The 23,275-nt window shown below is 35.8% G+C and overlaps 1 protein-coding gene across 2 annotated transcripts; it reads right to left on the bottom strand.

Annotated features, from left to right (window-relative positions):
• Positions 1–10,043: 10,043 nt before the first annotated feature.
• Positions 10,044–22,585, bottom strand: LOC125866834 (urease). 2 transcript variants are annotated; one of them, XM_049547199.1, is made up of 18 exons: positions 22,361–22,585; positions 21,925–21,998; positions 21,300–21,345; positions 21,092–21,197; positions 20,191–20,333; positions 19,558–19,668; positions 18,177–18,340; positions 17,695–18,064; positions 17,511–17,619; positions 16,538–16,677; positions 15,472–15,609; positions 15,303–15,394; positions 15,002–15,131; positions 14,769–14,927; positions 12,631–12,798; positions 11,315–11,449; positions 10,961–11,036; positions 10,044–10,545 (listed from the first exon to the last, which is right to left on the bottom strand). In XM_049547199.1, the coding sequence occupies exons 1-18, from the start codon at positions 22,484–22,486 to the stop codon at positions 10,328–10,330; spliced, it is 2,505 nt and encodes an 834-aa protein (XP_049403156.1). In that variant the 5' UTR covers positions 22,487–22,585; the 3' UTR covers positions 10,044–10,327. The 2 variants fall into 2 exon arrangements, with proteins under 2 accessions (XP_049403156.1, XP_049403157.1); XM_049547200.1 differs by lacking the exon at positions 22,361–22,585 and having other exon boundaries at positions 21,092–21,213.
• Positions 22,586–23,275: the final 690 nt, after the last annotated feature.

Raw genomic sequence — 23,275 nt, 5'->3', positions numbered from 1 at the left:
CATCAGTTTATTATCTTTAGTATGCTCATGATCATGCCAGCAGGGTTAGCTTGGGATCACTTGTGATCCTAGGTCCCGTGTCCGCGTCTCGGGGGTAGCTCGGGGTGTGACAAGGTCATCTAAATCTCCCTAAATGTGTAGAAAATCCAGTTTTCCTAAATCAAACCTTCTCATCCACTCCAAAAATTCTAACGCTCAAGGAATTCAAGAAACGCTAAGGCTAGGGTTCTTCTATAAGGATTTTCCTTCAAATTCTTCAAGAAGATAGTTCTTTCAGGTATGTAAGCTTCCAAAGTATTGGGTTTGTTCACCCACATGCCAATCATGTTAATATCAGTGTTAAATTTGTTCTAGAAATTTGAAAGTATGATGTTCTTGAATTATGTTCTCGAAATTGGCTTTAGTTCTTGAGATTAGATGAGATTGGTGAATTCTAGGTGAAATCATGTCAATTTTAGAGTGGTATATGAGTAGGTTCTTCTATCCTTGAGCTGATATCTAAATCTAAAGAGGGATTGCGAAAAAGCATCAAATTTAGGCGAATTGGGGTTAGAAAACGAAGAAGGAAAAAGTCGGGTGAATCTGGCAACCCAGTCCGCATCCCGGATCTGCCTCCCCATTTCACAAAATTTTTCTTCGCGGAGTGGAGCGGTCACGGACCGTTCTACCTCAAAAGTTATTTCGCGACCAAATATTAAAATGCATCACCACGTTGTGGACTTGCATGCTTCCAGAAAGTGATTTCTTGATTGATTCTCATGTTTAACTATCTAAAAACACTCCTAAACATCCTGAGATCTTTCCTATCACAAATCACAACCTTGAATTTATAAATCAAATTCAAGGTAGAGTTAGGAGTTAAGTTTTTGAGAATTCTTTCGAACACTCTAAGAAAGTCTCTTTGAGTCCTTTTGTGGAGTTTTCTACAACTTCTAGTAACTTGTTTCAAGAATCAAGTAAGTAATCATGAGAGTGAGGAGAATGTATTCATGAGTCTACTTTGTCATCATGAGATCTTTCATATCATAAACCATAACTCTTGAATTTATAATTCACATTCAAGAGAGAGTTAAGAGTAGAGTTCAAGAAAGTCATTGAGTTCAATTGTGAATCCTTTGAGATCCATTATCGATTTGAGTTAAGTTTTGAGTAAGTAAGTATGAGAATGAAAAGATTCGTATACATGGGTTCCTTATTGATATTTTGACTCTTTAGTCGAGTCGTTCATGCCCATAACTTTCGCATGAACTACATCAGTTGAGTACCTTTGAGATGAGTAGTATCATTGAAGTTCTTGAGTTCCAAGTATTGAGTTCTACCTATGTTTATTGAAAACCTTGCATTGATTCGTTCACGTCCATAATTCGACATGAACCATATTTTAAGAAGTTTTTTACAAACGTTTAACTTTATTTTAAGACTTAAGCTTTGAGTTGAGTAAAGAGTAAGAGTAAAGTTCATTTTCAAAAAAATGATATATGGGAACTAAGTATTCCCAAGAGTAAATGTTTTCATATTATCGATGAGAGGAAACTGAGATTTTCAAATGAGTTTTGAGCAGTTTGAGTACCATCTCTTTTAAGAGAAAGATTTTTGAATAATTATCTCAAATCAAAGAAAACGTTATGTTTTTAAACATGTGAGCTGAGTATTTTGGGAGTAGTATTGAGCACCGATATAGGAACAAGTTTGAGTTCAAATAACTCACATCTCCATAAACTATTTAGTCATCATGGGTAGAAAGGATCATACTTTTTAGATGACTCATTAGTGCTTTTTGGCATAGACTAGTGGATCCACTTAGTTAAGGCGTTCTATATGACAGTAAAGTATAGGATAGTTCTAGCAGAATGGGCAATACGTTGTATCATCACTTAGGCTCATAGTGGTAGTTGTCGGTTAGAGAAACTCCCACAGAGTTATATTATATTTCATTATATATAAATTGAGTTGCTATTGTATTCTTCAATACACTGAGTTGATTTAACTGTTTTAAAAGCCTTCCATATATTGCATGTGTATTGTTGCTTTATATGTTGAGTATCCAGAGTTGAGTACCCAGAGTCGACTATCATATATTTGAATTGAGTATCTAAAATCTGAGGTGAGTATCTTATCCTTGAGTACTTCTGAATTGAGTAAGTTTGAGTAGTTTGGAGTATCATATAGTATTCCTTGAGTTGAGTAAGTTTGAAAAGAGGTAAGTATGTTTCCTTTTTATCAAGTTCAAGCTTATGTTTATGTTTTAGAATTTCCCTTACATGCTCGTACATTCTACGTACTGAGCCATTTGGCCAGCATCTTTCCATGATGCAGATACAGGTATTCAGGGTCATCAACAGGAGCTTCATTGATACAATATGTAGTTCGAGTTAGCTATGGTGAGTCTCCTTGCTTCCGGGGGGTTCCAATTTTACTTTCAGTTATATCAATTGTTAGGAGGTCGTGGGTCTTGTTCCGACTTCCATCCTTGTCAATTAGAGGCTTCATTGATAGACAGTATAGTTTAAGAAGTCTGTTCATTTATTTTGTTAAATGTTTTAAAGACTTAAGTTGCCCATTTTAGGACGAGTTGAATATATTATATTATTCAGAGTTTTCTTTTGAGTTAAAGCTTGTATTTAAGTTTTTTCATGAGTTTTTATTCAGTTTTAAGCTTTGTATGCTTGAGTTAGTCTTCCTCTTGTAGTCAGCTAGGATGAGGGTTCGCTTGGGGACCAGCAATGGTTCTTGAGTGTCGGCCACGTCCAAGGTGTAGACTTGGGTCGTGACAAACTTGGTATCAGAGCACACAGTTCAAGTGTCTTAGGGTGTCTATGAAGCCGTGTTAGTAGGATCTTGTTTATGGTTGTGAGGGTCCCACTTCTAGAAATGAGGAACTACAGACATTTAAGGAAAGTTTCCCTTCTTTCATACTCTTAATTGTGCAATAGAGTTATGTCATAGAGACTTATTCTAACTTGTGCGTTCTCATATTCATTCAACTACCCCTTATACTAGAGGTGGTTGAAAAGCAAAGTCAATCCTTTATCGATGAGTTACTCTTAGCAAAATCTTGAGAAAGTCATGAGACTCCAGAGGGGATTGATAGAAGCCCATGAGTGAGTTAAGTGTTGAGTTTCAAAGTAATGCCTTCATATGAATCGTGCATTTGAGCTAAAAGCAAGTTGTACTCCCTTCCCTAAGCCTGGTTTCAGTTGAGGTCCTTGTGAGGGTATGTTTAGAGCTTGGGTAAGATTTTCATCCAAAGAGATAGTATGAGTTATGATTATATAAGTAGTAGTATAAGAAAGTGCCCAGAGTTAGAGGAAAGTATGCAGAGGTTTAGTAATCCGAGAAAGGGAGATAGTGATGAGGCAAGCTATGTTATTATAGCCATGCACCTAGTAAGTTACTAATGAAGAGTTTTCCCTTATGGGTAAACTAAGAAGTGATGAGTTGTGAAGACCTCATGATAGGAGGTAAAGTAAGAGTTGCAAGTCAAGATGAGTTAGAGTATACCTGAATTAGAAAGGGGTTATGATGAGGTGTCATTGTGTTAGTAATGACCAAGTGTAAGTGGTGGATAGAAGAGCAAGAGTATTCATGAGGTGATAACTCTAAGCTAGGCTTATGATCTTAAGGGAAAGCTCGTAATGTTCAAAGTGTTATAGAACTAATTAGGCATTGATGTATAGTGGATGAGTGAATAGTATTCAAGTCGTGAAGGGAAATGTGATAGTAAATTGTAAGTATGAATAGTAAGAGGTGAGGATTGACTGTTTGTCATGAATATTTAGTGGGAGAATGATTATTAACTTTGCATCTAGTAGTTGTAAGTTAGTATAGTAAGTGAGCAATTATATTGATATTCGGGTTTAGTAATAAACATTAAGCTTGAATTTGAGATGAGTGTCATGATCAAAAGAATGGCAACATGAGGGTGATAATGTTAGTCTTAAGATTTGATCTAGAAGACTTGACATAGAGTAGGTGAGTAATTGAAGTGATTAGCTGCAATAAATATGAGTGGTACAAGTGAGTGACCCTAACGTTTAGATAAGGGCAGTGAAGTGTGGCTAAGTCATAAGAGTAACAAGATAATTAAGAGGTGTGCCGAGATGGCATGTTACCAGATGAGGTTCCAATTAAGTTATAATTTTCCATGTGTACCTAGATAGCATAATTGTGTTGTCAATGTGCAATAGGTCCATAGCCAGCTTTAGACCTAATGGGGAGATGATAAGATCAGAAATTAAGTCAAGTGTTGAGAATTTCTTAAGGAGCTAGTTAGTAGGAGTCCATGGAGTTGTTAGAGTACTAAGCTTGAATGTGGTGTTGTTAAACATTAGGTGGTTCTGGATATGATCCCAATGTGGCGGTAAAGAGTAATAGTTTTAGGATGAGATTCCCTATAGAGAGGTATAGAATCCGAACTTAAGGATTTGAATTAAGCTTGAATATAGTAAGATCATACCATTAGACTCAAACCTTAGTAAGAATAACCCCATTCCATACCCAGTCCAGCCGTCATTCGAAGACGAATGATCCCAAGAGGGAGATATTGTAACACCCTGGAATTTTTTTAAGCTAAGACTCGAACCATCCTTCATAGTGAGTAAGTTTTTACCAAGGAATTTAAATTTTTCTTGAGTGTTAAGGTCACTAGATGTAGCACCTTGAGTTTCAAGAAGAACTAAAGAGAGTTCATTCAAATCATTCTTAAGTTCCTTTAAGTTTTGGGTCAACTTCAAACAACCATAAATCTCAGTACAGAATTATTTAGGTGGGCTACAAGGTATTCAATGAAAGGTCTTTGAATTATCTTTCCAACACCACTGAGCTTGCTAAATTTTGAGTTCTGAGTAAAACGTTATGATTGATTTACTAACGACACACAAACCTGGCAGCAGCTCCGCGATGGCTCCCCAACTACGGACCTCACTGCCTGGTGAAAAATTATTCCGACTCTCAGCTCGTTTTATTTCTTTCTTAAAGGGTATTTTAGTCCTAAACCCTTAGGAGCTCATCTAAATTTCCCAAAACGTGTAGAAAATTCAGTTTTCATAAATCAAACCCTCCATCCACTCCAAAAATTCTAACACTCAAGGAATTCAAGAAATGCTTAGGCTAGGGTTCTTCTTCAAGGATTTTCCTTCAAGTTCTTCAAGAAGATGGTTCTTTCAGATATGTAAGCTTCCATAGTGTTGGGTTTGTTCACCCACATGCCAATCATGTTAATTTCAGCGTTAAATTCGTTCTAGAAAGTTGAAAGTATGATGTTCTTGAATTATGTTCTCGAAATTGGCTTTAGTTCTTGAGATTAGATGAGATTGGTGAGTTCTTGGTGAAATCATGTCGATTTTAGAGTGGTATATGAGTAGGTTCTTGTGTCCTTGAGCTGGGTATCTAAATCTAAAGAGAGATTGCAAAAAAGCATCGAATTTAGGCGAATTGCGGTTAGAAAACGAAGAAGGAAAAAGTCGGGCGAATCTGGCAACCCAGTCCGCGTCGCGAACCTGCCTCTCCATTTCACAAATTTTTTCTTCGCGGAGCGGAGAGGTCATGGATCGTTGTGACTCAAAAGTTATTTCGCGACCAAATATTAAAATACATCTCCGCATTGCGGACTTGCTTCCAGACATTGATTTCTTGATCGTTTCTCATGTTTAACTATCTAACACATCATGAGATCTTTCCTACCACAAATCTCAACCTTGAATTTATAAAAGAAATTCAAGGTAGAGCTGAGAGTTAAGTTTTTGAGAATTCTTTCGAACACTCTAAGAAAGTCTCTTTGAGTCCTTTTGTGGAGTTTTTTTACAAGTTCTAGTAACTTGTTTGAAGACTCAAGTAAGTAATCATGAGAGTGAGGAGAATGTATTCATGGGTCTATTTTTTCATCATGAGATCTTTCATATCATGAACCATAACTCTTGAATTCATAATTCACATTCAAGAGAGAGTTAAGAGTAGAGTTCAAGAAAGTCTTTGAGTTCAATTGTGAATCTTTTGAGATCCATCATCGATTTGAGTTAAGTTTTGAGTAAGTAAGTATGAGAATGAAAAGAGTCGTATACATGGGTTCCTTATTGATATTTTGACCCTTTAGTCGAGTCGTTCATGTTCATAACTTCCGTATGAACTGCATCAGTTGAGTACCTTGAGATGAGTAGTATCATTGAAGTTCTTGAGTTCCAAGTATTGAGTTCTACCTATAGTTATTTAAAACCTTGCATTGAGTAGTTCACGTCCATAATTCGACATGAACCATATTTTAAGAAGTCTTTTACAAACGTTTAACTTTGTTTTAAGACTTAAGCTTTGAGTTAAGTAAAGAGTAAGAGTAAAGTTCATTTTCAAAAAAATGATATATGGGAACTAAGTATTCCCAAGAGTAAATGTTTTCATATTTAAGATGAGAGGAAACTGAGATTTCCAAATGAGTTTTGAGCAGTTTGAGTACCATCTCTTTTAAGAGAAAGATTTTTGAGTAATTATCTCAAATCAAAGAAAAAGTTGTGTTTTGAAACATATGAGCTGAGAAAAGTTGTGTTTTGAAACATATGAGCTGAGTATTCTGGGAGTAGTATTGAGCACCGATATGGGGACGAGTTTTAGTTCAGATAACTCACGTCTCCATTAACCATGTAGCCATCATGGGTAGAAAGGATCATACTTTTTCGATGATTCCTTAGTGTTTTTTAGCATAGACTAGTGGATCCACTTAGTTAAGGCGTTCTATATGACGGCAAAGTATAGGACAGTTCTGGCAGTGTGGGCAAGAAGTTGTATCATCACTTTGGCTCATAGTAATGGTTGTCGGTTAGAGAAACTCCCACAGAATTATATTATATTTTATTATATATAAATTGAGTTGTTATTGTATTCTTCAATACACTTAGTTAATTCTACTGTTTTAAAAGCTTTCCATTTATTGCATATGTATTGTTGCTTTATATTTAGTTGAGTATCCAGAGTTGAGCATCCAGAGTTGAGTACCCAGAGTCAAGTATCATATCTTTGAGTTGAGTATCTAATCTCTGAATTGAGTAAGTTTGAGTAGTTTTGAGTATCATATAGTATTCCTTGAGTTGAGTAAGTTTGAAAAGAGGTAAGTATGTTTCCTTTTTATCAAGCTCAAGCTTATGTTTATGTTTTAGAATTACCCTTACATGCTCGTACATTCCACGTAATTCCACGTACTGAGCCATTTGGCCTGCATCCTTTCATGATGCAAATACAGGTATTCAGGGTCATCAACATGAGCTTCATTCATACCACATGGAGTTCGAGTTAGCTATGGTGAGCCTCCTTGCTTCCGAAGGGTTCCACTTTTCTTTCAGTTATATCAATTATTAAGAGGTCGTGGGTCTTGCCCCGACTTCCATCTTTGTCAGTTAGAGGCTTCATAGATAGACAATAGAGTTTCAGAAGTCTGTTCATTTATTTTGTTAAATGTTTTAAAGACTTAAGTTGCCCATTTTGGGGCGAGTTGAATATATTATATTATTCAGAGTTTTCTTTTGAGTTAAAGCTTGTATTTAAGTTTTTCATGAATTTTTATTCAGTTTTAAGCTTTGTATGCTTGAGTTAGTCTTCCGCTTGTAGTCAGTCAGGATGAGGGTTCGCTTGGGGACCAGCAATGGTTCTTAAGTGCCGGTCACGTTCAGGGTGTAGACTCGGGTCGTGACAAAATCACAACCCTTCGAAAAAATCACTACCCATTAATATGAAAAGGTGTATGCTTTTAATATAATATAGCGTAAATAAATATAATATTAAGTATAGAATATATACTAAATTAGGTGTTTTAAGTTGGGGGCATTATAGTAATTTAACATTAAGGCTAGGAAGTTCATGCTTTTAAGGTAGTATATATATATATATATATATATGTAACTCACCCTCTGTATCAGCAAAATCAATAGGTTAACAGACTCATAAATACCATCATTAGTTAGAAAATCAATAGGTTTCTCAGTGTCAAGTAATGGTTCATCCAATACATGATAGATAAATATTTTTAAAATGTATTCATGTTTTAAGTTTTTAATTAGGTCCAGGAGATGTAGGTTAGATTTAACTAGATAGAATTTTATTTTATTATCAGTGAAATATTTCATTGCATTACTTTAAAATATGTTTTAGATGTTCATAAGACATCATTGTATTAGTTACAACATAATTTGGGAAGGCAGAATCCCAAAAAATCCTATTTATACATGAAATAGAGAATTTAGCTAAATTATGAGCTAACACATTCCATATTCGAGAAATATATATAATCTTGATTTCTTCAAAAGACTTCATCAATCGCCAGACATCTTTGCAAATAGTCTCTATTTCCTAAGATATCACAAATTCTTTTGTAATATTTGTACAATATTCTTTGCATATGATAGTATGTGAACCTTTGACCAACTTTTTTGCAATGCTTTTTCCACAGACTCACGAATAGCTAGTGCTTCAGCAATTATGAACTTTCCTACAAATTGAACAAGAGTGTCAAAAGGCATGAAGCAAATAACCACAACTATCCATAGCAACCATTTCAATGCTTGCTTTTTTATTCCCTCTTTGTAAACCTACATCTGTGAAAACAACAATTCCATCTCAAGCAAAGTAATAGTAACATCATAAATCTTGTTATGTATAGGAGTCAAAGCTGCCGAATTTCGCACAAGATCATTATATTCATGTAAATCAAATAAAGTCTTATTAACAATGTCATTAGGTTCATATATACCACCACTAAAGCACACCGAATTTCTCGTTTTCCACATTTGCCATAAAAGAAATACACTCTATCTTAGTAGCTCAATAAATTCTACATATTGACATGTATTACAAAATAAGTCATTCTACCATATTGAAAAATTCATAACACCTTTTAAATTAGGTCAATTGATGGGAGCTAACTTCCACACTAATTGAGCTTCTGGGCAACTAAAAAATATATGATCAATTATTTCAGTTCTAAATCATAGACCCTGCAAACATCATAATTTTGATGCAATCTCTTAGAAATATATACATTAACATGAAGGACATTAAGAATGCATTTTATAAGAAAATGTTTATATTTGTTTTTTATTATAAGTGAATACAAAAAAAATCCAAAGACTAGAAAAGGTGGACCATTGGCTTGAAGTCTTTCACTTCTAGAATCAATACTATTAGCTAGACTTTTCGCTAGATGATAATCATTTCCTAAATTGTATAATGTCAGATAATTTTATCATAATTTTCAATACTAAATATTGGGATAGACAAAATAGAGTTGATAACATTAGGGCAAAACTAGTGATGAAGATCTTGAATATTCCATATATGATTGTGTTGATTTATAAGATCGCTTACCCTCAACTTTAGATTTATTTGTGTATGTCCTTGTAGGGGTTAAAAACCGATTGAATTAGGAATCTAAGGATCACTCCAAACCTTAATATCTTCTCCATCTTCTACTCTTCATCGAATTCCTTCTTACAACAAATTTCATCCCAACATAATACTTTTTCAAATCCAAGAACTTGATGAGGGACATTTTACACTCAGGAAAGAAGTATTCATAAAATATTTAATTTTTAGCATCCTATGAAGCAAAGAATCCTCTTATTAAAACTAGGTGGAATTCTTTAGTCAATAAAGTTTGGTCCAAACAGTTGTATAATCTAATTCTTTAGTTTAATTTAGCCGTTCTAATAGCCCTTATCTATATAAATGAGTGCTGACACACAGTTTTCATCATAAGTAAGAATATAAATAATATCGAATAAGGTTCTCCCATGATGAAATCAATTAAAGCAATTCAAGTAACAAAATATACTCATATAACCCACCCAACAACTAAAAAAACACAATTTTAATGTATATTTTCAGGTGATGGTAAAAGGAATATTAGGAAAGAGATGGAATATATATTCTCAGCCCACAAATTTCATAGATGGAAACATTAAGAGCTCTAACTTTCTAAACGAATTATGTGAACAATAAGTAACCGTTGATGACTTGTGCCTTTAAGTTACAACCAAATTGAACATATTGTGGCGAAAACGTGACAATGCTACCAGAATTTTAGGTTGTATAAACATACTATCATGTGCAAAATTTATTACAGAAACGAGAATTTAAGTTCTTAAATAAGGTATGAATCCTGTATGACAGTGCTACAGCATTTAAGCTATTCAAGGTTACAACACTTTTATTGTTCTCTCACTTGCACTCTATAGGAATTATGCAGCCAAAGAAACTGTGGAATTTTAGAAAATTAAATTCTACCAGCCAAGCTAACATAAGACAACCAATTGGAGGACAACCAAAACTACTGGAGTACAACTAGTTACTGCTAAAAGAGGAAATAGTTCCTGGAGAGTGGTACAGTAGTAGCCGGGGGGCATGTAAGGGCTGTTCCATCTGCAGTCACCGTGTATGTCTCAGGATCGACTTTGATGTCAGGCAGTGCATCATTGAGCTTCATATCTAGTTTACTGATATTTCTCACATTAGTTACAGCTTCAACCCTCTTGTTTAGTCTATATGAATCTTTTATTCCAGCATCCAAAGCTGCCTGTTACATTTAGAGTAGTTAAGAGCATATTTTGTACAACTTCCCCCCAATTATTTGATCAATTTTTGTGTAGATGCAGAGCTTATGTCTAGCAAGGCTACCAAGAACATCATTAAAACTTTAACTGTCCCAACGTCGACTCTTATTAAGTATGGTGGACTGACATTGTATAATTATTTTATCAGGTTAAGTTACCTAAAATAGCTATTAGCAAGTCTAATATTGTAATCTGGAAATTAAAAGAGTAGATAGTAATTTTAACAGGTTATGCAAACAACCTTTACCCTGTTAGTGTATACAAAGTAAATCCCAACTTCTAAATATATAAGAAAGTGTCCACACACTTTTGGGGCTGAGTGTGTGTGTGTGTGTGTGTGAGAGAGAGAGAGAGAGGGAGAGAGAGAGAGAGACATGCCTTGCTGACAAAAGTAATTGAATTAGAACTTGCAGCCTTGGAGAATGCTCCAAACATAGGCCTCATTGTCACCTGTGACACCTTGTGCTTCTCAGTAGTGAAAATACAGATAACAACTCTGACTTCAAGGGGATGACAAACCCGAATAAAGGTTTAATTGGCAGAGGCTATTAGTAAAACATAAGCAATAATTCAAGATTCAGACATGAAGCTGAAAAAGTGAATTAAACTATACAGTTGTTTCAGAAACATTACTCCGATGTTGGATCTCTTGGATGCAAGAACTTAGATCCAATAGCTGGTTACAAGCAAAACTGTGAATAAAAAAGAGTGCCAATGTAAAAAGTTACCGGTTCAGGAGTTGGGATACTAGCATTTGGGTCTCCCATGTTTGACCAAGCTATTACGCCTCCTTTGATCACCATTTCTGGTTTTGCTCCGAAAAATGAGGGTTTCCACACCACAAGATCGGCTAATTTCCCTACCTGCAAGACATCCAATAAATGAAACTGCAATCTATGACAATGAGAGTTGAAGTGCTAGACTTTTCAGAGGACAATGCCTTCAGAACTACAATGATAAAGGATAGAATAATCACATCTCAAGATTCTAATAGCTTTATGCAATGCAAGTTTCTAGAAATTAGTTGAACTAGACGTGCTTTAAGTTTTCTAACATGGTTTATATTATTGTGATTTTCACTGGGTATGTTGTTTATATTATTGTGATTTTGTTTCGAGCTAATCAAATCAACTCCTTGGCTTTCTCTGTTTGATTAAAATGAGATTAATAGTTTTTACCTAGAGCTCCTGAAAACTGCATATTTTGATCCGCCCAACTTTAATAAGGCCGGATGATACCACATTTAGATTGTCGACCCCACCCAAACAAAGAAAAAAGAAAAGAAACCTTCATTGACTGATGACACAAAGGTATGTGAGTCCACATCATAGGATCTGATAAAAGTCGGTCATTTCCATACCTGCAGCATACTGATAAAATCAAAGACAAAAATCTATCGGCAAAAAGACTAGAAGCTTCCTTGTTTTACCAAATTAAGTTACTCCAAAATCATCGCCATAGAGCAGATATTAACTTATTCTACATTTTAAAAGCCATAGAAGGGTCTCCTTCTTTATCTCAACAAATGGAGTAAACTCAGTGTACTAAAATTTCTTAATATGTGATTGATGAGATTTGGCTTTCGCTTTATGTTATGCTAAAAAATGATATTAAACGTGTTTACTTTGTACTCCTTCGAGATGAATTCAACTCTATCTTTTCCTTATTTAGTCAATCCTCCCGCACCCCAAACTTAACATAGACTCAGATATTAGGTTTGTATATGGGATCTAACATGGTCATGTCCGATGTTTTTATAGGCATTTTGGAGTATTTTGAAGGACTTGCAGAAAATATATCCATACCCTTATCATACACCTTCAATACATCTAGGTAAATGAAGAGTCCATGTATAATAAGCAACCCCACCGTCTAAAAAGAAGTAAAGAAAAATTTGTCTGATTCATAGAATCACAGAAGAATTTGTCCAACTCATAGAATCACAGAAGCATCTCTCTAGAGAATTTGGAATTGAAAGTCAAAGGTAAAACAATCGGTAAAGAATTAAACAAACATGAGATGAACAGTGATGATAAGGACAGACCTCAACTGATCCGACATATTGAGAGATCCCATTAGCAATTGCTGGATTTATAGTGTATTTTGCGATGTATCGCTTGATCCGGAAATTGTCATTGTCTGATCCGTCAATGTCCAATGGTCCTCTAAATGACTTCATCTTGTGGGCAGTCTGCCATGTTCTACAAATGACCTGGTAAGACAAGTATCTGTTCAATATTATATCATACAGCCAAGTTTCGTAGAATATATATTCATCTCAATCACATTCAGTGCTAACTCACAGCAGGTAGCTGATTACAGGCTTAGCAGAAGAACCTGACACTACTCAGTTAATTGATATTTTCATATTGACTAGACAACATAAATTGTCCTGTTGCAATTAGATCCCCTGTCCATTTTTCTACGTCCACTGCAGACACACATATACATTGATAACAACAGAGTTAAACTTTATCATATACTTCTGAGTTCTGAATCTCTCCCTTGAGCTTTTAAGATGATTACAATCAAGTTATTATTATGATTTTATGAAGGATGGCACTCACTGTACAAAGGAGATAAAGCAATTTTAGAGTCTTTTCAAGTGTTATGAGATGGAAAACTAAAGAAAATAGTTTAGGAGAGCTGGAAGGAGATATCAGTTTGGCGCTGCCTCTCCTTCAGACCAAACTACTTGCTGCTTGTAAGTTCCTCACACAAGGAAAATTGCAGTCTCCCGTCAAAATCTGGTAACTGCAGGGCATTAGGTCTAGGATATGACCTACTCAATTACTTTCTTTTTATATATTCCACCTTCAAGAAACAACAATAGCCAGGAAAGAAATAAATTATACTATATATTTGATGGCACCTCTACTTCTTCATTTATTTTCCTCAGCTTAATTAGGTTCCGGACTTCTGGTACATGGGATTGTAAGTGAGATTTGTCTTACAAAAAGTTCTCTTATATGCACTTTCGGTTTAATCATGACATGAGCTTATTATATCCTAAGTTGTGCGGACTCTTCACTATTGGTGCCGCACCCTTATTGGATTTTCCAAAAATACACTATACATTTGGAGAATCTGATACGTGCCCGTTGACATTTTTGAAGAGTCCAAGCAACATAGATTATATCAACTAACAAGTAAGAAAGGACAGATATTGCTTTCCTGGGAAGCCCTAATCATAATAGCAGGATACATACTATAACCTATGTTGAAGTGTTTTGACCATCTCACATAAAAGCTTAAACTATTAAAAAGACTACGGTTTTATTTACCTAATTATGTCTTCACCATGCCACCTTACTTGTGGGCTTGATTGTTTGGAACTTTGGATGATTCAAGCACATGGAAATTCTTTTTGATAGTGGTAGTGGTGAGACTCAAACCCAGGACTTGTACCTACTTTGGTACCATAATAAAATGGACCTTGGGTCTATCTCAATCCCCAAAGTTAGCTCAAGAGGTGAGGATTGTCTAAGACCACACAAGGAGACTACAACTCATTTCATCTACCAATGTGAGACACTTAACACCCCCTCCACCCAGGGGGCAAGACTAGACATTTGGAGCTTGGACAACATAATATGGGGCAATATTGAGTAAACCATAAATAGAAATACTCTGATACCATGTGAAAATAGAAAAGAAGCTCATTGACTTGATTTTCAGTGTACAAGAGGTGCTCCTTATATAGGAGTCTTAGGCTACATTAAATGGTGTAGGTAAGCAATTCCTATGCCAAAAGGTAAGTAAATATTCTATAATTAGATTCAGAATATCCTAGTGTATCCTATAGAATATTCTATATGATTTTCCTTATATGATACAATGAATCTAGACACATATTCACTTAATATTCTAACAACATAAATAGAACATTGGGTTATTGTAGGTAGACGTTCAGAACGTCGAAGTACAAGCTGCATACTGCAGTATGCTGATGTGATTATACAAAAACCAGTCATTCTATTTACTGGCACATAACAGATGATATCCTGAAAAAAACTAATAATTGGTTAAGTTTGCCTGCAATATCATATAATTGGTGAAGTTTGCCTGCAATATCATATAATTGGTTAAGTTTGCCTGCAATATCATATAATTGGTTAAGTTTCCCTGCAATATGATGTTTCTCAATCAAAAAATTTGATAGGAAATTAGACTACTGAAAACCTCTCCAATTCGACCCATGGCTTGTGAATCAGAAGATATAATGCTAATTGCCCCCATATCATGCAAAATGTCTTCTGCAGCAATTGTTTCAGCCCGAATCCGGGATTCAGCAAAAGCTACATCCTCTCGGGAGTTCTTGCAGAGATGATGGCATACCATCTGCAAATAGAGGTATCAGGACAATCTACTATTCAGGAGCATAGAAACTTCACCTCAATATAAGCTTCTCTTACCAGCATGTCAAGGTGCTCGTCCACAGTATTCAAAGTGAATGGACGTGTTGGATTGGTTGATGAGGGAATTACATTCTTTACACCACAAACTTTGATTATATCCGGAGCATGTCCACCACCAGCACCTTCACTATAGAATACATGTTACAGATATGAAATAGAAGAATTCTGTTTATTGATCTTACAGGTAAGCAGCAGTGCTTTCTAATCTTTTTTTCTCAATTCGTCATTCTTGGCTCTCTATTTCTTCTTTTTCCTGTATTCCTTCAGAGTTGGAGGGAGAAGGTATGTAAGTGTTTACCTGTGATATGTATGTATGGTGCGACCTTTAAAAGCAGCAATTGTATGCTCAACAAATCCAGATTCGTTCAAGGTGTCAGTATGGATGTTGACCTGCATTTCAGAAGTCATAATCACCTTTTAATTAGTAAAACTTGGTTAAATCTGCAAACTCTGAAAGGAACGAGCACCTGAATATCATATTGATCTGCAACAGTTAGGCACATATCTATAGCAGCAGGAGTAGTTCCCCAATCCTCATGAAGCTTTAGTCCCATTGCTCCAGCTTTGATTATTTCATGTAGGCCATCAGGCTTGGAACTGTTGCCCTGCAATCACAGGCGAACCCAGGATTCTCAAGGTGCGCACCACTATCTTTAACACAATCATGCCAATTACTAGCTACAAAAATTTGGCGTGCAAATCTATCAAAGAGGGAGGGGGTGCAATGGCACCTACACACCAAGGTCAAAACCAAACAAATAAATCAACTAAAATGGAACTAAAGTTAATAAGAGCCCCTTAGGTGCCACTGGCGAAATGCTATATATATTTTGTTTTTTCCTGTTATATTTTCCTAACAAGGTTCTGAGTTCAAATTCAGCTTGCCGCAATTCTTGAATCTTTTTTGTTTTTCTAGGACATTTTTAACCATAGAATTTGTTCAACTCAAAAACGTAAAAGAATAATTGTAGGCTCAGAGGATTCAGATCCAGCTTTCAAAGCACACTGGCAGGGGCCTTGACCATTGCCCCCAAACAGCAATCATAGTTTAGGGTGCCCAAGAGCTAATATAGACCATATATAAGGTATATACACTTGTATATATAAAAAAAATCCAAAGTCAATCCCAATGTAGGTCGTCCTCTACCTGCAATACAATTGGGCAAAGAAATAAATGCACCACAACATGCATTCCACATTGTTTTAAGAAGAAACATCTTCCTATGGACTTCAAGTAGGAAATCACCAATGTGTTACGCTACAGAAATCAGCATAAAATTATCTATTTATGCCCAACACAGCAAACACAGAAACAAAGGTCTTTTGTTACAATTTGTTGGTCCCAATAGTAGCAAAAAGGGTGAGGACATCTAGTTCTGTCTCTGTGAAGTGCTAGGTTATGCCAGTTGAGCTTACAAGCAAGTGAAACATGGTTCGGAAATCTGAAGCTACACACAGTTACCCTCTTACAGTAAATCTCAGAAAATAAGCATATTTTTTTCATCAGTAAAACAAGCGAGCAAATAAGTATACTTTTCCAGTGAAACCAAAATTTAGGGGAATTTCGTCTGTTGACTGCAACATCAATTCCATGTGCACATGCCCCGGTGTACAAGTGGTTGCACGTGTCCCATGAGCAGGCCCTGTACCACCTCCCACCATTGTAGTGATTCCTACAAGGACCGTAAAGAAGGAAACACGACGAGAAGTTAAACACAAAGACTAGCAATCTATCACTTCACTCCTCTTTCCTAAAACACAATAGATTAAGTTTGTCTTACATAAAATTAAGCCACTTATAGAACTACAAAAAGCAAGCTTAAGACTCTGCCTGTTGGGGAAACAGCTCATATAAAGCCTCGTCTACTTCAGCTTGCAGATCTGATTGCCCATATGACAAAATGATCCTTATAGCATCCGAATGCATGTGGTTCCGTCAATATTAAGACAGTTAAACAAATTAGTTTATGGATGGACTGCCAAAACCTCGGATTACTAACCCTTTTTCATCACTAGCTTAGATCCAAAAGTAGAGCATCAACCAACCAACATCATCTAACATTAAATCTCATACTTAGAATGACTATCAGCATTTACACTGCATCCCAGCATATGTACATTTTTCATTGCAGATGAATAATAACTTACAGCTGCCAAAATCTTTGAGGTCTCTTCTGAAGGTGAGTTAAGACCATATCACACAAAAAAGGAAGGGAGAGAAAAAAAAAAAAGCAACAATAGTCTCCAACATTCGATCAAATTGAATCTCCAGAAGAACACCAAACACGAGAGAAAATATGCTCAGTTTGGTAGTGATCGCACCTATCAAAGACAGGAGTTAATTACATAATTTTGGAACACTACAAGAGCATGGGGTATCCTATTGTTTACAGATCTAGCTATACACAGTTGTTACATAAACATTCTACAAAAACGTAAAAACAAAAATAGTATTGGCAATTTTCGAAGGGAATTCTAAAAATACAATATAAATTATAAAATTTACCACTTGATATTGCCTCATATGCCAGTTGAGGGCATATAAAGTGCACATGACAATCTATAGCTCCTGCTGTTACAATCATTCCTTCGCCTGCAATAACCTCAGTGTTAACCTGAAAGATCACGAGTCATTAGCTTCACATTCTAGTGCCTTCTGGCAACTTATCATCATAATACTCCTGACTTACCCCAATTATCGCATCACTATCCATGATATCTGGATTACCTGCCTTACTAAGGGAAACAATATGACCATCTTTAATTCCAATATCACACTTGAAAATTCCTGTATAGTCAATCACTACAGCATTTGTTATAACAGTATCCAAACAATCTGCTGGAGGATATCCACACGCCTGACCCATTCCATCTCGTAGAACTTTTCCACCCCCAAACACGCACTCATCACCAAAGATACCAAAGTCTTTCTCAATTTCAGCAAACAGGTCTGTGTCACCCAGACGTATTCTGTCTCCAGTAGTGGGGCCAAACATGTTGGCATATTCCTCATGAGTCATCGAAAACGAAAAGCAAGATTCTTCTCCTACAACACCTTCCCTGCAAAATATTTTTCAAGCTAAGATATCCCTTTTTCTCGCAGCTACATTAATTAAGCAACAAAAATTCTCAGGGAAGTTCCAAGAGAAAAAAGTTAACAATACTACCAGACCTTGGATTTGGCTCTTCCAAATGACCAAATCCTCCTTCACTTAGAGCTCCCATTAATGTCATAACTTTTGCATCATCAACGGGACAATCAGCAATTGCATTACCTCCTCTGATCACTTTTTTGCCACTAATCCCAATAAGAACAACACTTCTTGTTTCTCCTGGCTAAAAAAGTGATGAACATTTGTCAACTCCAATCATAAGCCAGCAGAAATGGAAGAGAAATGTCAAATTTGATTAACATGTTTGAGCACCAGTACTTCACAAGATAAAGGACATGACTGGAGATGAGCAAATATAAAAGCATCTAAGCATGGATAGGTGACTGCTTAATTTATGCACGCTATTTCATTTCTAACCAGTACTGGAAATGGAAAGACATCCAATGGAAAGAATCTTCTTCAATTACTCTCAAACAATACTGTTAATTTTCTGTCAATCAAATATTTGACAAGTTCTCTGTTCAATATTGATGCCTTTTTAGACTACTTTAACCTGGGGTATTATGTCAATTTGTTGTTCTTCATCAAGGAGCTTTTTAGTTCCAAATCAAAAATTTGATGAAACTATAACATAAACTAGCTTTTTAGACATCTCAGGTACATGCTCTATAAAAGGTAGGTAGCCTATTCTTACAGGTATCTTTCTCCACAAATTTACTATGTGGAGCCATTAGCTTTGTAAAGATATGACACTTGAGCCTAACTCAACCCCAAAAACTAGCTCATGAGGGGAGAATTGTTCAAGTCCATATAACAGACCACTAGTCTATTTCCCAACCAATTTGAGGCTCTAACACCGCCAAGACCCAATTGGAGCGTGGAAAATATAACATGTCTGGGCCCAGACATGGAAGGACTTGGCTTTGATACCATGTAAGATATGGTACTTGAGCCTAACTCAACCCCAAAAACTAGTTCATGAGGGAAAGGATTGCCCAAGTCCATATAAGCAAACCACCGGTCCATTCCCCAACCAATGTGGGACCCTAACCCACTCTAACAAGCTCATTTACTCTATCTTTAGATGCTTAATCACAAACAAGACGAGTGGCTTGACTCCTGTACACATCCCTTTTTTTCGTTTAGTGTTCCTGATAAAGTAATATGTCCCCAATGCATTAATCTCTCCCACAAATCAATGCCCAAGACAATTCAGGAAAACCTTAATTCAGAACCAAACTCAAGAAGCATGGTTGTATGTAACTCCACCATTCCATGTATATTTCCATATTAAAAAAGTGATTACTACAGGCAGAAGAGATTTTCAGAAAAAGAAAGATATGTGTTTGTTGCTTTTGCAACACTTTTCCCATCCTTGCAAAAGCAAGACATAGATGAAGTTAAGTGTTGCTTCAAAGCTAAAAGGGTCAGAAGTCTTACTTCAAATCTCGTGGCTGCTCCTGCAGGTATATTTAGACGCATACCATGTGCTCTCAATCGATCAAATATCAAGGATGGATTGACCTCGATAAAGTGGTAGTGGCTGCCAACCTGTAAATATTATGGTACAGTTACCTCTTTTCCGCATTTTCCATTTCAAATAAGAGGGATTGGGAGCTTTAGATTGACTCATTAGAAATACATTCAAGACAGTCAACCCCATTGTATATCTGGATACTGAATATACTAAATCTCTAAAGAGAGAAACATGATCATGCACTTGGAACAGGCTAAGCACATGATCCAGAAGTTAGCAACTTACAGTCACCTAATAAGCAGAAAACTTAACAATTTATGTCAAATAATATGAAACTCGTTTCAGCAACAGATGTAGCATCACTACCCTAGCTATGTCCCCTTCTATACTTTAGTAAGTCGTGCAGGATACCTTCGGCATAACTCAGAATCTAACAGGACACTCAAATATTTCTCTCCCAATAATGTCTTATCTATCTTTCCAGATTTTTTTTCTTTTCATTATTCATTTAGGAGGGTCAGGAGTGGACTTACAGGGTCAAGTAGCGGAATGTTGTAAAGCATAAAGGAGGGAAGAAATTCAATAAAGACAAACACCTGAATTGGTCTGTCACCTGTATTAGTGACTTTGAGAATTACTGCCTTTCTTTGAGGATTAAGGACAATAAGTCCACCTCCAAAGCACATCTGGCCAGGAATTTTGCTATCTTCAATCACCGGAAACTTTTCCTGAGGAGGAACTGCAAAATGATACCTTTCAAACAATAAGTATGTGAAAGTATAGATTCTTATCGAATATAATTCACTTACAGAACAGCATAATGCTAAATATATTCCTGAAATTACCAGAGTTTGGTGGTGAAATCACTTTATGGCAAAACTTGCTCAGAGATTACAAAGGGTAGCTCAAATGAAGCAGCTACAAGTACACCTAGGTTTAGGTATCATATGGGTCTAAAAGGATCAGAATTTTTATTTGCAAGAAGTACCACTAAATTTTTGCACACAGCAGGAGGGAAATTCTTAGTCCATGAAGAATTGTTCTAGATGACAGTCAGGCACTCCCAAACCATGTCCTGAGAGACAGAACGGGGGTCGGCCAGAGAATTCAGCGGGATGAGCCAGTGAATAGAAACTCTAAGATTAGGGCAGAATACCCACCAAATTCAATTAGAAATGAGCTTTGGGCAATTGATCTAAAACAACTTAACTTTGAAATTTGGAAATTCAAATCAACGATGGGCCATGTGTGTCAGCAAGCATCAAACTCAATTTAGAGGACCTTATTCATACAAGTGAAATAATTCTTCCACCAAATTCAAACTCTAGTCATATAACCTTTTTCTTTAACTAGTCAAATAAGGTTTGCAACACAATTTATGTACAAAGAGTACCTCTTCCATAAGATTTATTTCTATAGAGAAGAGTGAAACCACACTTCTTGCTAATGAAGAAAATTACAGTTGAAGATACTAAAAAAAGTATATGAGATGATTACCAGGAAGGAAAGAACCGTGCAGAGCTAGATCCAGATTCCCATTTTCACATGCTATAGGGTCATGGATGGTGATTAATTTTGTTCCATCTGGAAAGGTCCCCTCTACCTAAATTACACTACCACTGAATAGTCACCAACTACCTTGAACTGTAGATGAACATGACAACAAGAATCATCAAAGACAGAGAAAATGGGACATATGTAGTACCTGAACACAATCCAACAGATGAGGAACAGTTGGAAGAACTTGTCTCCTGAAAACGAAAAAGTTAATTGTAAGCCCATTGATCTTCGTCAAAAGCATGCAGTCATTCAAATTAATATATTCTTTGAGGCATTTCAGTCCACTCATATTGATTTCACCTACGATCGGTTAACATGCACAGTTCTCACGATGCACTCTTTACATCATCCATGTTTATTAATTGATTCCCTTCTTCCATTTTCTAGGTGCATGACTTTTTTACTTCCTGGTGCCTAGGTAGTCATGTTCTTTTACCAAGAAATAAACACCCCAAACAAGCCTTTCTGCAAGAAGTCACACTTAACAATCTGAATGCTGATGCATACGATACTGCTATGCTCAAATTATTCTATTTCCTGCAACCTCTTTCCTGTGTCAGTTCACACTGTTTGCTTTCTTACATGGGCAGGTGGAACTTTGAAGTGTTTTTTTCGCTTGATGACACCCTATAAAATAGAGAACAATGCAATCGGCCTGTTTGCAAAGTGTTCTCCAATTAATTATAAGCTCTTCTTTACATAGCAAGGGTTGCATTAATCTCATAGAAGATCATTAAACTACATACTATCTACTGTCAGGTGCAGTATACCTTCCAAGTAATTGTCGCCCAATGTCCATCAGCTCAGCCACACTCTTATCTCCATCACGGACAAATTCTAAGACCTAATAAGACACAATAACAGATAAGCTTCCAACAGTATATTACAACTTTTTAAGCATAATCAGCATATAAAATAGTAGATGAATCATATAGTCCCCATATATTGAGAAAGTCAACACCAATTTCAACTAAAAGTTAGAACCTTTACCATTAGATTTACAAAAAACGGCAACCAAATCAATCAATCATTCAACCATACCTCAATCCCATAGAAATCGGCTCTGTAAATTCTCATATCATTGGAAATAACACAAGTGACATTTTCAATCAACTATACTCAATCCTCTATACAAATTCTGTATCATTCACGTCGATTTCATTCAAAAACATAAATAAATAAAAAATTGTTTGGATTATAGGATACCTGAGTTGCAATAAGAGCAACGGCTTCAGTATAATTAAGAAGTTGAGCTCGAGCAAGACGTTTTTGAGCAAGATAACCAGCATTATGGAGCATCAATTTCTCTATTTCTCTTGGAGCCAACTTCATTTTTTCGGCTCACGAATCAATAGCAGCAGCCCTCAAGATGAACAATAACAAAAGCACACGAGGAAGCCATTGACGGGTTGATTAAAAAACGAATATCCCATTTTTCAAGGGGAAATAACTGCAATCTTTACCCTCCTATATTTCCCTACTATGTGTTTATTATTCCATATTCAAATTTCGGATTTGATAATTGGGTAGTTAAAAATATATATCATATATCAATTTTTTAAATTTTGGTTTGGTAAATCGGTCGACCTAAATTAAACTTCGATTTGATCTCAGTAATACCGTATTGAAGTTATAGCCGATTGTATTACAAAGTTACTAGTATTTCTCCAATCATTTCTATTTTATTTTTCAGTGGAGCTACAATATTATAGAAGATCAACAAGTAAAAAGACATCAAGAAAAACAAATTGATACAAATAAAAAAACATATATATTTGAATTGTTTATGCTTATTCTATAATTTTCTCTTTGAACTGGTACTAATAAGTAATGAATATGTTGATATATGACCTTCATTAAGTAAATAATTTGGTATTCGGGAAATATCGAATACCAAATGGTGAAAAAGCTCAAAATAGTCCCTTATCTTTGGATTAGGATCCAAAGTCATTCTTGAGTTTTCACATGGAGCGGTAATAGTCCCTCATGTTTGCAATATTAGTGCACTTGTGGTCCTCCCCCAAATGTTTGTCTATTTTTCAACAAGGATTTTATCCACAATTTTTATGTATGAAATGTTCAATTGTTTATTTATATATATAGTAGAAACAATAACTTTAT

The sequence above is a fragment of the Solanum stenotomum genome, chromosome 6 (assembly GCF_019186545.1).
Source record: "Solanum stenotomum isolate F172 chromosome 6, ASM1918654v1, whole genome shotgun sequence".
Lineage (NCBI taxonomy): Eukaryota > Viridiplantae > Streptophyta > Magnoliopsida > Solanales > Solanaceae > Solanum > Solanum stenotomum.
The sequence above is the reverse complement of the archived record's forward strand: the minus strand, read 5'-3'. Positions and strand labels throughout refer to the sequence as shown.

Coding starts and splice junctions, on each gene's coding strand:
- LOC125866834 (XM_049547199.1), bottom strand. CDS start 22,486: ATGAAGTTGGCTCCAAGAGAAATAGAGAAATTGATGCTCCATAATGCT. Junction 15,132..15,302: donor ACCATACATACATATCACAG/GTAAACACTTAC, acceptor TGTATTCTATAG/TGAAGGTGCTGGTGGTGGAC. Junction 12,799..14,768: donor CCATGGGTCGAATTGGAGAG/GTTTTCAGTAGT, acceptor TTGTCTTACCAG/GTCATTTGTAGAACATGGCA.